General features: G+C 39.6%; 1 protein-coding gene across 1 annotated transcript in view; it reads left to right on the forward strand.

Moving 5' to 3' along the window:
* Window positions 1–13,132: 13,132 nt before the first annotated feature.
* CD2AP (CD2 associated protein) overlaps window positions 13,133–14,324 on the forward strand; it is a 141,280-nt gene continuing 140,088 nt past the window's right edge. The window contains exon 1 of the mRNA XM_082729733.1: window positions 13,133–13,844. Within this exon, the coding sequence (XP_082585859.1) occupies window positions 13,841–13,844 (4 nt within the window). The 5' untranslated portion in view covers window positions 13,133–13,840. The remainder of the gene's footprint in view (window positions 13,845–14,324) is intronic.

Below are 14,324 nucleotides of genomic sequence, written 5' to 3' on the forward strand. Positions count from 1 at the left end.
CTAAGGGTGAAGAAAAGATAGGCCAAATACAAAATTGTGAAGCATCCCAATTAGAGATAAGACTGTTCAGAGTAAAAAAGAGGACACAGCCCATGTCAAAGAAGAATCAGTCCTGTAAAGAAGGTAGGCAGAGGGTGTAGGAGATCATTTAGAATGCTTCAGTTTCCCTGGTTGTAAAGTGGAGGTGCTAGTATAAGCCTCAGGAGCAAGCAGGTGGAAGTATATTGTGTTTGACTTGAACTTGCCCTCAGAGACTTAAGGAGATGTGGGGAAAGGCAGAGCTGGGGAAGGAGGTTTGAGCTGACAAAGATATGGAGGAGAGCTGCTAGGAGCCCCGTCTAGGGAACCTAGAGACCTGATCCAGAAACCAGCAGAACGGAATGTGAATTCTCAGTAAGGTGCAGAGGGGAACGTCTTGGTTCATGAATTTCTTTTGCTTTGGTAGGCATTTAATTCTAGGCAGCAAAATAATACGAGAACAGGTAGTTTAACAGTTCCAGTGTCAGAGGGGGCATCACCTGCATTCTAAGGGATTTGAAATAAAATTTCCACATCTTGTTTTGGAAATAATTCTTGGCTAGGTGGGCAGAAGGACATAAAAGTTACAGGTTGATGAGTGCTTCTTCGTGTCACATTAGGGCCAGATGAAGAAAGGGTAATGCCCAAGGGATAATGATTATAGACAGAATCATCTATGGAGAGCGCCCTTGGGTTACTGTTAAACAAACAGACACAAAAACTCTTCTGTCATTTATATAAATGCACAAGGGCTGAAAACATGGATGACTAATATTTTTGTTTTTCAAAAAGCTACCCTGGGGTGGAGGAACTTGGGATAAGTACAAATATCATTTCTGATTATTGGGCAAAAGGTCATTTGTATTTATTGCTTCAAATTTGCAAAATGATCTAAATAAGAATACTTGCAAGTACATTACTGATAGGAGAATGTGCCATGTTTACTGGTCTGTGCTGTGATGATTCTAAACGCAGATTCTCTTCAATAAGGTGGATTTTACTTAAAAAAGCATACATTCAAAACAGTTAAGCATATCTTAGACTTTTAGCTGGAAATCACATTTCTTATAGGCCAAGTCTGTGTTTACTGTGTTATATCTCTTACAGTGCCAAAATACACAGTGCCTTATATATTATATTGACTTAGACATTATTATTTTTAAAATGTTTAAAAGATTTTACTTATTTATTTGACAGAGAGAAAGAGAGAACACAAGTTGGGGGAGAAGCAGAGGGATAGGGAGAAGCCCCCCAGTGTGGGGCTCGATCCCGGACCACAACCCAAGCTGAAGGCAGACACTTAACCAACTGAGCCACCCAGAGGCTCCTGACTTAGACATTTTTTATAGTAGAAGAAAGCATAATTGATCAAGGGTAGTGGATACTTAATCAACACTTATTGAACCAAATGTTTTATATTAAATTTTTTGAGATGTGCCCATCTTTTGTGTGTGACCATAGATATGTACGAAAAAGCAAATCAATTATCTACTTAGAATCCTTCATTAAGTACCCGTAATTTCTAGGATAAGACCTTAAATCATTTCTATGATACATGGAGCACTTTGTTGAATCTGTTTTCCTGAGTCTTGCCTCTAAAAGGCATCCCAGGTTTTCAACTGTATACTTGCCTATTGACTTGGCACTCTGAATACTCTTCTTTGTCCTTCTTACCAGGCAATTTCAATGTACCTCTAAAGACTCCCCAATACTTCCTCTTTTGAGGGCACATAATACATTTTCTATCTCTGTATTTATGACAGAGCAGTAATGGGTGTTGTAATGGGTGTAATGGGTGACAGAGTTGTAATGGGTGATCAATAAATGTTGAGTTGAACGAATGAGTATTCATGACTAGAAATTCTTTTTTTTTTATACTTTTTTTAAAGATTATTTATTTATTTATTTATTAGACAGAGAGAGATCACAAGTAGACAGAGAGGCAGGCAGACAGAGAGAGAGGAGGAAACAGGCTCCCTGCTGAGCAGAGAGCCCGATGTGGGACTCGATCCCAGGACCCTGAGATCATGACCTGAGCCGAAGGCAGCGGCTTAACCCACTGAGCCACCCAGGCGCCCATGACTAGAAATTCTTGACATAATATTTTGTGAATAACTGAATTGCCTGAAACTTGAAAAATACAAGTGTATTTGTCATTGGGACTACTAAAAATATCTGGGCCTTCAAGAGACACTAGCTTTAACCATTTTGAAAAAGTAAGGCTTCTTGAAAGAGACCAAGTTTGAGAACCTACAAGGCTCTGTGACCTACCTATCATATACCAGCTCTGTGACAACACTCCTATCTGAATAAAGTATAAATAACATTATTTAAAAGGATGTTTCAGTTGGCAAAGTGGTAACTCATTTGAATAGGCTCACCATGTATTTAATTAAACTTCTTTTTAAGAAAAAAGATTATATTTACTTATTTGAGGGAGAGAGAAGGAGATACCGACAGAGATGGTAAGAAAGCACAGCAGGGAGGAGGAGAAGCAGGGTCCCTGCTGAGCGAGGAGTCCAATGAGGGGCTTGATTCCAGGACCCTGGAATCATTACCTGAGCTGGAGGCAGATGCTTAACCAACTGAGTCTCCCAAGTGCCCCTAAACTTCTTCTTAATGTGCAACAATGAAAGGTGCTAAAAATGGTCAGACATTTGAGTACATCCCCCAAACTGCTAACAGAGTAGAAGGATTTTGTTGCAAGCTGATGGGTCACAAATTGGAGCAGGGAGGTCTTCTAGCTTCAATGACCTCATAGTATAAGCATTGTGTTTGAGATTATTATTTCCTGCAACTGTTTTCTAAAGAATGACTTTTAAGATTCAGGTTATACATTGATGTAATTTGTGCTTAAGTATACACTAAACTAGCCAAACCAAAACAAGATAACAATACAAAAACTGGCCAGGAAATCTAGCACTGTGGAACTAAGAAAGAAGAAACAAAATTAGTTGCCTGTAAGATTTGAGCTAAGTGAATGCTTTAAAAATAACACAATCGAGTTAATATTTAATTTCCTTCAGAATAAGCTTCCTTATTCTGTTAGAACAGTTTTGACCAGAAGGAAAGAAGGTAGATGATTTTTTTCAATACAGATATCTTTTGATAAATTTCTCAGAAAAAATTAGATAAGAATGATAGCAGTTGAGTGAGTTACATTGGTCTGAAGTTATGTTTTCACTGAGATTATAATATTCTTTTTGATACCAGATCAACATACTCAGTATTCAGCAGAAATAAAAAAGTGAATGATTATTGTGGTATTAGTCCATTTGTCTAGGAATACAAAGAAGGGTGAAGACAGATGGATAGAAAAAACCTAATTCATTATAAGGTTAACAATAAAGAAAATAAACATAGAAAGATTATTTGTTTTTAGCTAAAAGGTATCTGAGGTTAGATCTGAATACATGGTAAGTATGAAATTATCTTTTCACCATATTTTCCATCCTCCAATTAAGAGTGATTGCTGAGGAAAGGAAGGTTTTGAGCTGAGTGCCAGCTTAAAATGTGTGTGTGTGTGTGTGTGTGTGTGTGTCTGTTTTGATTCATTAAAGTATAAAATATAGTGCCCTACTTTGAAGGTCTCATTGGGGGAGTGAGACTCATAAGATGAAGAGAACGCCACGTAGTTACGTATGTTTTGTACTTGAAAGTTTAGAACATAGTTTAACATGCCATTTTGTTAAGTTTAAAAAATTAATTTCTAGATTTCATTCTTCTATTGGGATTCCCTCTGGCTTTACCTTTGGAAGATGGCATCAACTCTGGGATGGTGATTACTTCTTAACCCTTCTTACAGGTCCTGTTCCCTTCTCATTTCTTTTATGATCCAAGACCTCAACAATTACCTCAATGTGATATTGCCCTCTGAATTTGAAAAATGATTGGTGTATTTTTATTTTCAAACTTGTAAAGTACATGATTCATTATGGAAATAGAACAGATCCTGAAATTTCTAGGATAGAACTCATTGTAAATGTTTTTATCTTGTTGGCAGATCATGTGACCTGACTCCTGGTTAAGAAAATATGTTTGGTTTCCTTATCTACCTGTGGTCTCCACATTCTTACCAATCATTTAGCCACTGAAACCTTTCACTGACTTCTAACTTTACTGTTGTATATATTCTGAATACATATAGTTACATCTATCTTATATTGTTACATGTATATCCTGAAATTATACCTTTGAAGGTATTATTATCAAATCCAATCTCCTTTTGTTTGTTTTCCTTAACCTCTCTTTAGTTCTATTCATTGATCTTTCTTCTTGAATGTCTGGCATCCTAGAGACCTAAGAATTTTGTTCTCTTTCTATGTGTTATATTTGTCTCCTTTCATGAATTCTTTTTTGCCTCTCGCCAGCCTTATTCTTTCAAATTTTAAATTGTTTACTTTCTTATGGGCTGCTGGAGACACATAGACTTCTTTAAACTCAGGAAGAGTCTGTTTGCGTATCTGTCTCCACTCCTTACTTCTAAGACTCCTCCAGGCTGAACTTACTGCCTTCCTCCAAGTTTAGTTCCATTCATACCATCCCTCTGAAGCTTGCCTTGGTTATGGTAATTTATTTTCCTTTAAATTCTCAGGCACTTCACCTTCACTACCTCATACTTTTAATAAATGACGTGTTCATGTCTTACTTCCCAGATAAAATACAAACCTTGCAGTATAAGGGCTGTACATCACCTTGTGTTTGTTTGTTTGCTTGGCAGGGGACAGTGAGCATAATACTCAGCAAGTATTTGTTGGAGTAGGGGATCAAGAGAGTGGTGTACGGAGATCCTGAGCTTACCTCCTTCCATAAACACACCAAAAGGCACTACTACACATAGGACAACTATCTCTGAGAATGAACTGAAGGCTAACAGAATAGATCTTACACAAGTGAGGATATTTAAAAAAGCCACAAGGAGATGAATAGAAGGGGTAGAAATGTAGTCCAGTCCAGACTCACAGCCTGGTGCAGTAACCCACAAGTGGGAGGTATTTCATAACCAAAGAGGCCCTGAGGGGCAAGGGGTCCAAATCACACATTGGGCTCCACAGCTCAGAAAACCTGCACTGGGAATACAAGCACCCATAAAGTCTGGCTTTGAAAACCAGTGGGCTTATGATGGCTTATATCTGACAGGTGAGTCAGAGGGCAAGTAGGAAACTGAGACTTTGCTCTTAAAGGGCCCACACACAATGTCACTCACTGCACGGCAACAGTTTGAAAGGTCCCTGGGTATCATGTGAAGGAGAACCATTGACTGATTTTAGGGCATGTGCAAAAGAGGCAGGGATCTGTTAGGATGTTCTTCAGAAATGGAAGTACCATTTTCTTTTCACTTCCCTTCTACCTAGTTGGCCCAGCACTAAGTGGGTGCCATTTCTCCCCTCTGTCTCTTGTGCTAGCACCACTTGCCAGCCCCAGTGTTCCCCCATGGACTTGCTTCACCCAACCTACCTAACCCAGATCAGCATTCCTCCCAAGTGGCTCTGCATCCTCCTATACCCAGAGAGCAAACTCAGCTGGCACTGGAGCCCCTCTCAAGCAGCTCCCTTGCCCTACCACATCCTGTGGGAGGCCTTGGCCAGAATCAGTGGTCCCTCCAAGTGCTCCCACACTTGGGTCCCAGCCCTGCACACTAGAGTGCCTGCAACAGTCATACCTGGACCTTGCAGCCAGTCATACTGGAGGCGTGCCTTGCCCTCCAGCAAGCCCAGGGCTGTCACAGTTGGGCCTCACAGGCAGACAGGCAGGAGGCCAACCTTGCACAACAGTGCACTTGCATCAGTCATGGCTAAAATAGTTTCCATTATAGGTATCTCAGCCACACAGGCTCAGGGCTAGCTGTATTTAACAGCATGTGTATAGCAGTCATGGCTAGGCCTACCAGATAGCCACAGCAAGGGAAAGCCTCACATGACAGCAAGTCCACACCAGTCATGATCCAGCCATAATAGGAGGGTGCATACAGCCCACGCAGGGGACACCTCTGGGACACTGGCTCAGATGACCAAGGGTGTTTGTGCTACTGGGTCTCACAGGGCACATTCTGCATAAAGCCACTCCTTCAAGACGTGGAGATGTAACTGACCTACATAATGCATAGAAATGAACACAGAGAGTTAGGCAAAATGAAGAGGCAGGTAAATCTGTTCCAAATGAAAGAACAAGACAAAAATTTCAAAAAAACAAAACAAAAACCTAAAACAAAACCCCAAACCACAAACAAAATGGAGATATGTAATCTGTCAGATAAAGTCTACTGTAATGGTCATAAAAATGTTCATTGAACTGGGGAGATGAATGGATGAATACAGTGAGAACTTCAACAAAAAGATTGAAAATATAAAGAACCAGTTAGTGTTGAAGAATATAATAACTGAAATGAAAAATATGTTAGAGAATCAACAAACAGATTAGATGATACACAAGAATGGGTTGCAATGTAGAAGACAGGGCAGTGGAAATCGCCTAATCAGACATCAAAAATAACAAAGAATAAAAAATGAGGATAGGTTAAGGGGCCACTGGGACATCAAGAGCACTAACATTCATATAGGAGTCCCAAGGAGAAAGGAGAGAGCAAGGGAACAAAAACCTGTGGGAAGAAATATGGCTGAAAATGTCCCTAACCTGTCAAAGCAAACAGACATCCAGGTCCAGAAAGCATAGAGAGTTCCCAATAAGATGAACCCAAAGTGAACCACATTAAGGCACATAATAATCAAACTGTTAACAGTTGAAGAATCTTAAAAGTAGCAAGAGAAAAATCACTGGTTATGTACAAGGGAACACCCTAAGAGTATTAAGCTGTTTTATTAGCAGAAACTTTACAGGCCAAAAGAAGGCAGCACAATCAGAGGGCTGAAAGGAAATAACTTACAACCAAAAATGCTCTACCCCACAGGAATATCACTCAGAATAGGAGAGATAAGGAGTTTTCTAGGCAAGCAAAGGCTAACAGAATTTATGAACACCAAACACCTCACAAGAAATGTTAAAGAGACTTCATTAAATGGTAAAGAAAAGGCCATAAGTAGAAATTTTAAAATTATGAAAGAAAAAAATCTAACTGGTAAAGGTAAACATATAGTAAAGGTATAGTATAAGGTATAGTAAAATAACCTACATAGTTAGTATGAAGGATAAAATACTAAAGCAGTAAATTATCTTAATCTACAATAATTAGTCAAGGGATACTCAAAATAATAAGATGTAAAATATGTCAAAAACATAAAACATGGCAAGGAGAGTAAAAATGTGGTGTTTTTAGAATAGGCTTGAACTTAAGCAGTCAACCATATTAAAAAGACTGCTATATACTTAGTATATTGTATATGAGCCTATGGTAACCACAAACCAAATACTTAAAATAGAAACAGAAAAAAAATAAAGGGACAGGAATATAAATATAACACCATGGACTTTCATCAAATTGCTGGGGGAAAAGAGCAAGAGAAGAAAAGAAAAAGAGAGAAGAATTACAAAACAACCAGAATAATCAACAAAATGACAATAAGCAGTTATCTATCAATAATTACTTTAAATGGACTAAATGCTCCAATCAAAAGACATAGGATAGCTGAATGAATAAGAAAACAAGACCAATATATATGTTGCCTACAACAGATTCACTTCCGATCTAAAGATACACAAAGACTGAAAGTGAAGGAATGGAAAAAAGATATTCCATGTAAATGGAAATAAAAAGAAAGCTGTGGTAGCAATTCTGATATCAAACACAATAGTCTTTAAACCAAAGACGGTGACAAGACACAAAGGAGAACATTAATAACGATAAAGAGATTATCCAACAGGAGGATTTAACTCTTGTAAATATCTACACACATGACATAGGGGCACCTAAATACATAAAGCAAATATCAACAAACATAAAGGGAGAAAATGGCAGTAATATAATAATAGAATGGAATTGTAACACCCCACTTACATCAAGGGACAGATCATCCAGACAGAAAATCAATACAGAAACATTGCCTTGTAGGATACATTAGACCAGATGGACTTAATAGATATATACAGAGTATACCACCCCAAACCAGCAGAATACACATTCTTTTCAAACTCACACAGAACATTCTCTGGGATAGATCACATGTTAGGCCACAAAACAAGTCTCAATACATTTAAGAAGATTTGAAAACCCATCAGGCTTCTTCTCCAACCACAGAAGTATACATATAGCAATCAATTAGAAGAAAAAGGAATAAAACACAAACTCCTGGGGGCACCTAGGTGGGCCAGTTGGTTAAACATCGGACTCTTGATTTCAGCTCAGGTCAGGATCTCAGGGTCATTAGATAGAGCTCCTTGTCAGGCTCTGTGCTCAGTGGGGGGGTCCACTTGAGATTCACTCCTTCTGCCCCTCCCCCAACTCCCTTGTGCACGCTCTCTCTCTCTCAAATAAATAAATTAAAAAAAAAAAAGAAAACAAAACAAAACAACCCCCCCCACCAACTCCTGGAGGTTAAACAACCTATGAATCAACAAAGAAATCAAAGAGAGAATAGAAAGAGAATTTACCTGAGGAAAATGACAATTGACTCACAACAACCAAAACCTATGGGACAAACAAAAGCAGTTCTATATTAAAAAAAAAAAAAAAAAAAAAAAGCTGTTCTGGGAGGGAAGTTCATAGTGATACAGGCCTAGCTCAAGAAACAAGAAAACCCCCAAATAAAAAATCTAATTTTATATCTGAAGAAACTAGAAAAAGAAGAACAAAATCCAAAATTAATAGAGGGGGAGAATAATAAAGACTAGAGCAGAAATAATAGAAATAGAGATTTAAAAATATATGAAGAAATCAATGAAACTAAGAGCTGGTTCGCTTTTTTTTTTTTTTTTTTTAAGATTTTGTTTGTTTATTTGACAGAGAGAGACACAGAGAGATAGAGAGTGGGAGAGATAGAGAGTGGGAGAAATAGGCTCCATCCTGAGCAGAGAGCCCAATGCAGGGCTTGATTCCAGGACCCTGGGATCATGACCTGAGCCTAAGGCAGACACATTAACAACTGAGACACCCAGGCACCCCAAGAGCTGGTTCTTTAAAATAAATAAATAAATAAATAAATAAATAAATAAATAAAATACCTTTAGCCAGACTCATCAAGAAAAAAGAGAGGGCTCAAATAAATAAAATCAGAAATGAAAGAGAAGTTCAACAGATACCACAGAAATACAAAGGATCATTAAGAGATTTCCACAAAAATTATATGTGAATGAATGAAGCAATCTAGAAGAAATGGATAAATTCCTAGAAACACACAACTTTCTAAGACTGAATTACAAAGAAATAGAAAATCTGAACAGACTGATTACTAGCAGTAAAATTGAATCAGTAATCAAAAACTCCCAGCAAACAGAAGTCTGGGACCAGACAGCTTTACAGGTGAATTTCACCAAACACTTAAAGAAGAATTAATAACTATCCTTTTCAAACTATTTCAAAAAATAAAGAACAAGGAACATTTTCAAACTTATTCTATAGGTCCAGCATCGCCCTGAAGCCAAAACCAAAGATCCCACAAAAAAAGAAAATGACAGGCCAATACATCTGATGTACACCGATGCAAATATCAGTAGCAAACAATCTTAAAACTTGTATGGAATCACAAAAGGATCTGAATAACCAAAGTGATCTAAAGAAAAAAGAACAAAGATGGCATTATCACAATCTCAGATTTCTAACTATACTACAAAGCTCTAGTAATCAAAACAGTATGTTACTCTCACAAAAATAGACACTTAGATCAATTAAACAGAACAGAGAGTCCTGGAATAAACCCAGGCTTACACAGTCAATTAATCTGTGACTAAGGAGGGAAGAATATAAAATGGGGGAAAACATAGATTCTTCAAGAAATGATGCTCAAAACTGGACAGCAATATGCAAAATAATGAACTCAGACCACTTTCTTACACCATGTACAAAAGTAACCCTAAATGGATTAAAGACTGGAAAACATAAAGCTCCTAGGAGGACTCATATACAGCATTCTTGGACATCAGTCTTAGCAATATCTGTTTTAGATTTATTTCCTCTGGCAACGGCAACAAAAGCAAATAAATGGGACTACATAATAACCAAAAAATTTGCACGGCAAAGAAAACCATCAGCAAGGTGAAAAAATAACTTATTGTATAAGCGAAGATATATACAATGATATAATTGTTAAAGGGTTAATATTCAAAATATATAAAGAACTCACACAACTCACTATAACAAAAAACCAAAATAATCAATTTAAAAAATGGTCAGAGAACCTGAACAGACATTTCTACAAAAAACACCAAATACAGATGGCCAACAGATACATGGTAAGATATGCAATGTTACTAATCATTAGGGAAATGCAAATCAAAACCACAATGAGATATCGGTTTATACATGTCGGAATGGCTAGTATAAACAAAAAAAGGCAAGAATTAACAAGTGTTGAGGAGGATATGGAGAAAAAAGAAACCTTGGACACTTGATGGAATGTAAAATGGTATAGCCACCATGGAAAACATTATGGAGGTTCCTGAAAAAAATTCATCATCATGTGATCACCATGTGATCCAGCACTTCCACTTCTGGGTATTTATCTGAAGAAAGCAAAAACACTAATTTGAAAAGATATTTTGCCTCTATGTACATTGTAGCAGTATTTATAATAGTCAAGATACAGATATAACCTGTGTCTATCATAAATGAATGGATAAAGAATATGTGGGATGTATATATATATATAACCTATATATATACACACATATATATACATATATATTCACATATACACATATATATGTTCATATATTCATGTATACATTCATATATACATATATGCACATATATACACACATATATACATAAAGAAGATGTGGCATACAAATCTTCTTTATATATATTGATATGTATTTTTATATGTGTGTATATATATGTATATGTGTGTATATATATGTATATATATATACACACACACAGGTATACAACCTGTGTCTATAATAAGTGAATGGACAAAGAATATGTGGGGTGTATATATATATATATATATATATATATATATATACACATATATAAAAATATATATAAAGAACATGTGGTACACACACACACACACACACACACGCACCCTGGAATATTATTCAGTCATAAAAAGATACAACTTTACCATTTGTGACAACATGAATGGACCTGAAGGGTATTATGCTAAGTGAAATAAGCCAGATAGAAAAAGACAAATATTGTATGATTTTACTTGTATGTAGAATCCAAAAAACAAACAAAACAAAACAGATTGACAGATACAGGGAAGAATCTGGTAGTTGTCAGAAGGAAGAGGGTGGAGGGTAGGAAAAGTACAGGAAGGGGAATAAAATGTACAAGCTTCCAGTTATGAAATAAATGAGACATGGGGATGCAATTTACAACATAGAGTATATAGTTAATAATATTGTAACAACTTTGTAAGGTGAATGAGAGTAGTTTATCTTGCTGTTCACTTTGATAAGGGACAGGTGGGGCTAGGTAGGGAGAGATAGGTAGGGGGGGCTACTGACCAGGCTCACAAAAATCCCAGATGAGGAGAAATATTATAGATGAGATATTTTCATGAAAGTTACAAACAAAACCAGAGCTAAGGGAACAGAAAGAGACCACCTTGTTTGTTTTATATGTTATACACAAGAAACTTTCATGAAAGTTACAAACTGGCCACAGAAATTTATCAAACTTGAAGGGGAAGTAAACTTGGTGCTACCAGTGGTGAGGTCAAGTTCTCTCGTCAGTTTTCTATAAAAGACCCACCATAAAAGCCCTCAGTGGCAACCCTTAGGGACCCCCTCTCACCCTAGAGAGTTTTTTTCTTTCCTTTCTGTTCTCACCTTCACTTATTACACTTTCACTTCACTTCACCCTTTTGTGCCCAAGAGATTCATTCTTTGACTCTGTGAGACAAGTACCCTGCAACCCTGCAACAACTTAATAATGTATGTATGTTGAATCACCATATTGTATGCCTCAAATTCCTACAGTATTTCACACCATGCTAGAAAATATTGGTTGACTAAGGAAGGGCACATGTGCTGTAGTTTTAATACAATATCACCAACATGTACACCTCATTTACATATGTATGTTAAAATGTTTTTCTTTTGTCCTTTTCAGCTCTGATTATGATTGACAATTGTTGTTATAAAGGTATTATATGCAACCTTTTTGTAAGAAAAAATATTAAAAGATGGCAAAAAGCAGGTCTGTAATAGTGTGAATAAATATTTATAATATTGCTACTATGTGACAAACAGTATGATTTACAGTAAAGATTTTTCAACAGATTCAAGAAACTGAAGTTCAGCCAGGTTCAGTTAATGTACCCAAGATCCAACAAAAAAGCAAATGGCTGTGCAGTTTCAGAAACCCAGTTCTGCTTGAACCCAAACAGCAAGACAGTTTTAGTTTTTAGATTCATAATTCTTACAATTCATAGTTTTGAGAATTAAATGACATAATTTCTTTAAAAAGCATTAGGCACAGTAGTTGGCAGTCAACAAATGTTGCTCTTACACATCTGTCTGGAATTGGGTCTATTTAAACAGCAGGGGGAAGAAGCTGGCTGAATTATACTTGTTTCCAACTTTTCTAAGAAATGCTCGTTTGATTACAGTAATCCCATGTCCTTCCTCATATTGAGGCTCGAAAAAATGCCTGGCAATATTTCAAATCATGATTATTTCTCCCCCTGCTCAAGTAAAGGGATTTAGATGTTGTAGTCAGCTGACAGAGGCTAAATGAACCAAGTTTATTTCTGTAAAATATAATTTTTGTGTGCGTGTGCCTAGGGTTTTGCTTTGTGTTTCCCACGAACAAATGCTTGTGATTCGTTAAGAACTCTGCAAGGTAAACTACGGGGTCCCAGGAAAAGCTGGGCCTCTGAGGGTTGAAAGCGGTTGAAAGAGGTCTCTGTCTCTCTGCCTGTTTTTCGCCATCTGTTTTGTTAGATTCCCCAGAAACTGCCGCTCTGCACAGAGCAACACTGCATCGGCCCCGCGGAAAGTGGGGCAAAATAGGCTCACTTTGCGTATGAGCAAAAACTTTGTATCCATCTGGGGCGACAAACCATACAAAACGGCCGTCCCAGCTGCGCCGAACTTCAAGGCGAGGGAGTAGCCGCAGTTCTTCCGGATTCCTTCCTCTTCAACTTGCAGCACCTGGCCGCGGGTGGCGTGCGACTCCTCGGCCCTGACGTCACCGCACCTGGCACCAGCTGGGGCGCGGGGTAGTGAGCCGAGACGCGTAGGGGGCGGGGCAGGGAGAACGAGGGGTTCTCGCGAGACTTCCCTCCTCCCGTGTCCAGCTCCCGGCACCTTCCCGGCCTGTGTGGGGTCTCCACCTCAGTTTTCCGTGTCGCGTTCTAGAACGGCGGTTGTCGAAGGGAGCGGAGGGAGGCGGGCTGCGGAGCTCGGCTGACGCTCCGTGGGGGAGCCGGCGGCCGGGACGCAGCGGCAGGTTCCCCCCACTGCTTGCTGCGGTAGCGACCGGGGTTTGGGAAAACCGCCGGGAGAGGGCTCTCCCGCCGCCGCGGCTTCGGCGGAGGCCAGGCGCGAGGAGCCGCGGCTGTCGCTTCTTGCTCGCGGGCCGCGCTGACGGGACTGTCCGGGGAACGCCGCGGGCGGATGGAGGCGCCTCTTCGCCCCGCCTGAGCTCAGAAGGCGCAGGAGCGGAGCGCGGGGCCCGCCTCCCGCCGCAAGTGCGGCCGCGCGATCAACCGGAGGAGGAGCAGGGGGCGCTGGGCTTCTCCCCGCGGGAGCCCCCAGCATGGGTAAGAGACTCGCGGGCGTTTCCCGCCGCCCGGCTGGACCTGCCGGATTCGGCTAGGCGGTTCCCCTTCTAGGTCTCCGCAGGGAGGGACCGGGATCAGCTCCTTCGCGGCAGCACCGCACCCTCCCACCGCCCCTCCTCGCCCTGCCTTCCACCTTGCTCTTTTCGCGGAGAAATTGGTCGGAGGGCTTGCGGGTGCTTTCTCCTGCGCTTCTCTCCCCACCTCTTCCTGCTCTCGGGAAAGGTGAGGGAATGGGGGAGGGGGCACCCGGTCTCCTCTCCTCGCCCACTGCCCAGCTAACCTTAGCCCGAACTTCCCTCCCTTCCCCAGCCTCCACCTTCCCTCCCCCCGTTCTGGTCGGTTGGGGGAGGGTGATGGAAAAACTTGACAAAGTAGCACTTTTAACTTCTTTATCTTCTGCTAGGCATTGTATAGATTGGCCATTTGATAAGTTTTTCGTTTGTTCGGAAAGGTGATTTT

Source organism: Mustela nivalis, assembly GCF_964662115.1.
Source record: "Mustela nivalis genome assembly, chromosome: 5".
NCBI classification, from domain to species: Eukaryota; Metazoa; Chordata; class Mammalia; order Carnivora; family Mustelidae; genus Mustela; species Mustela nivalis.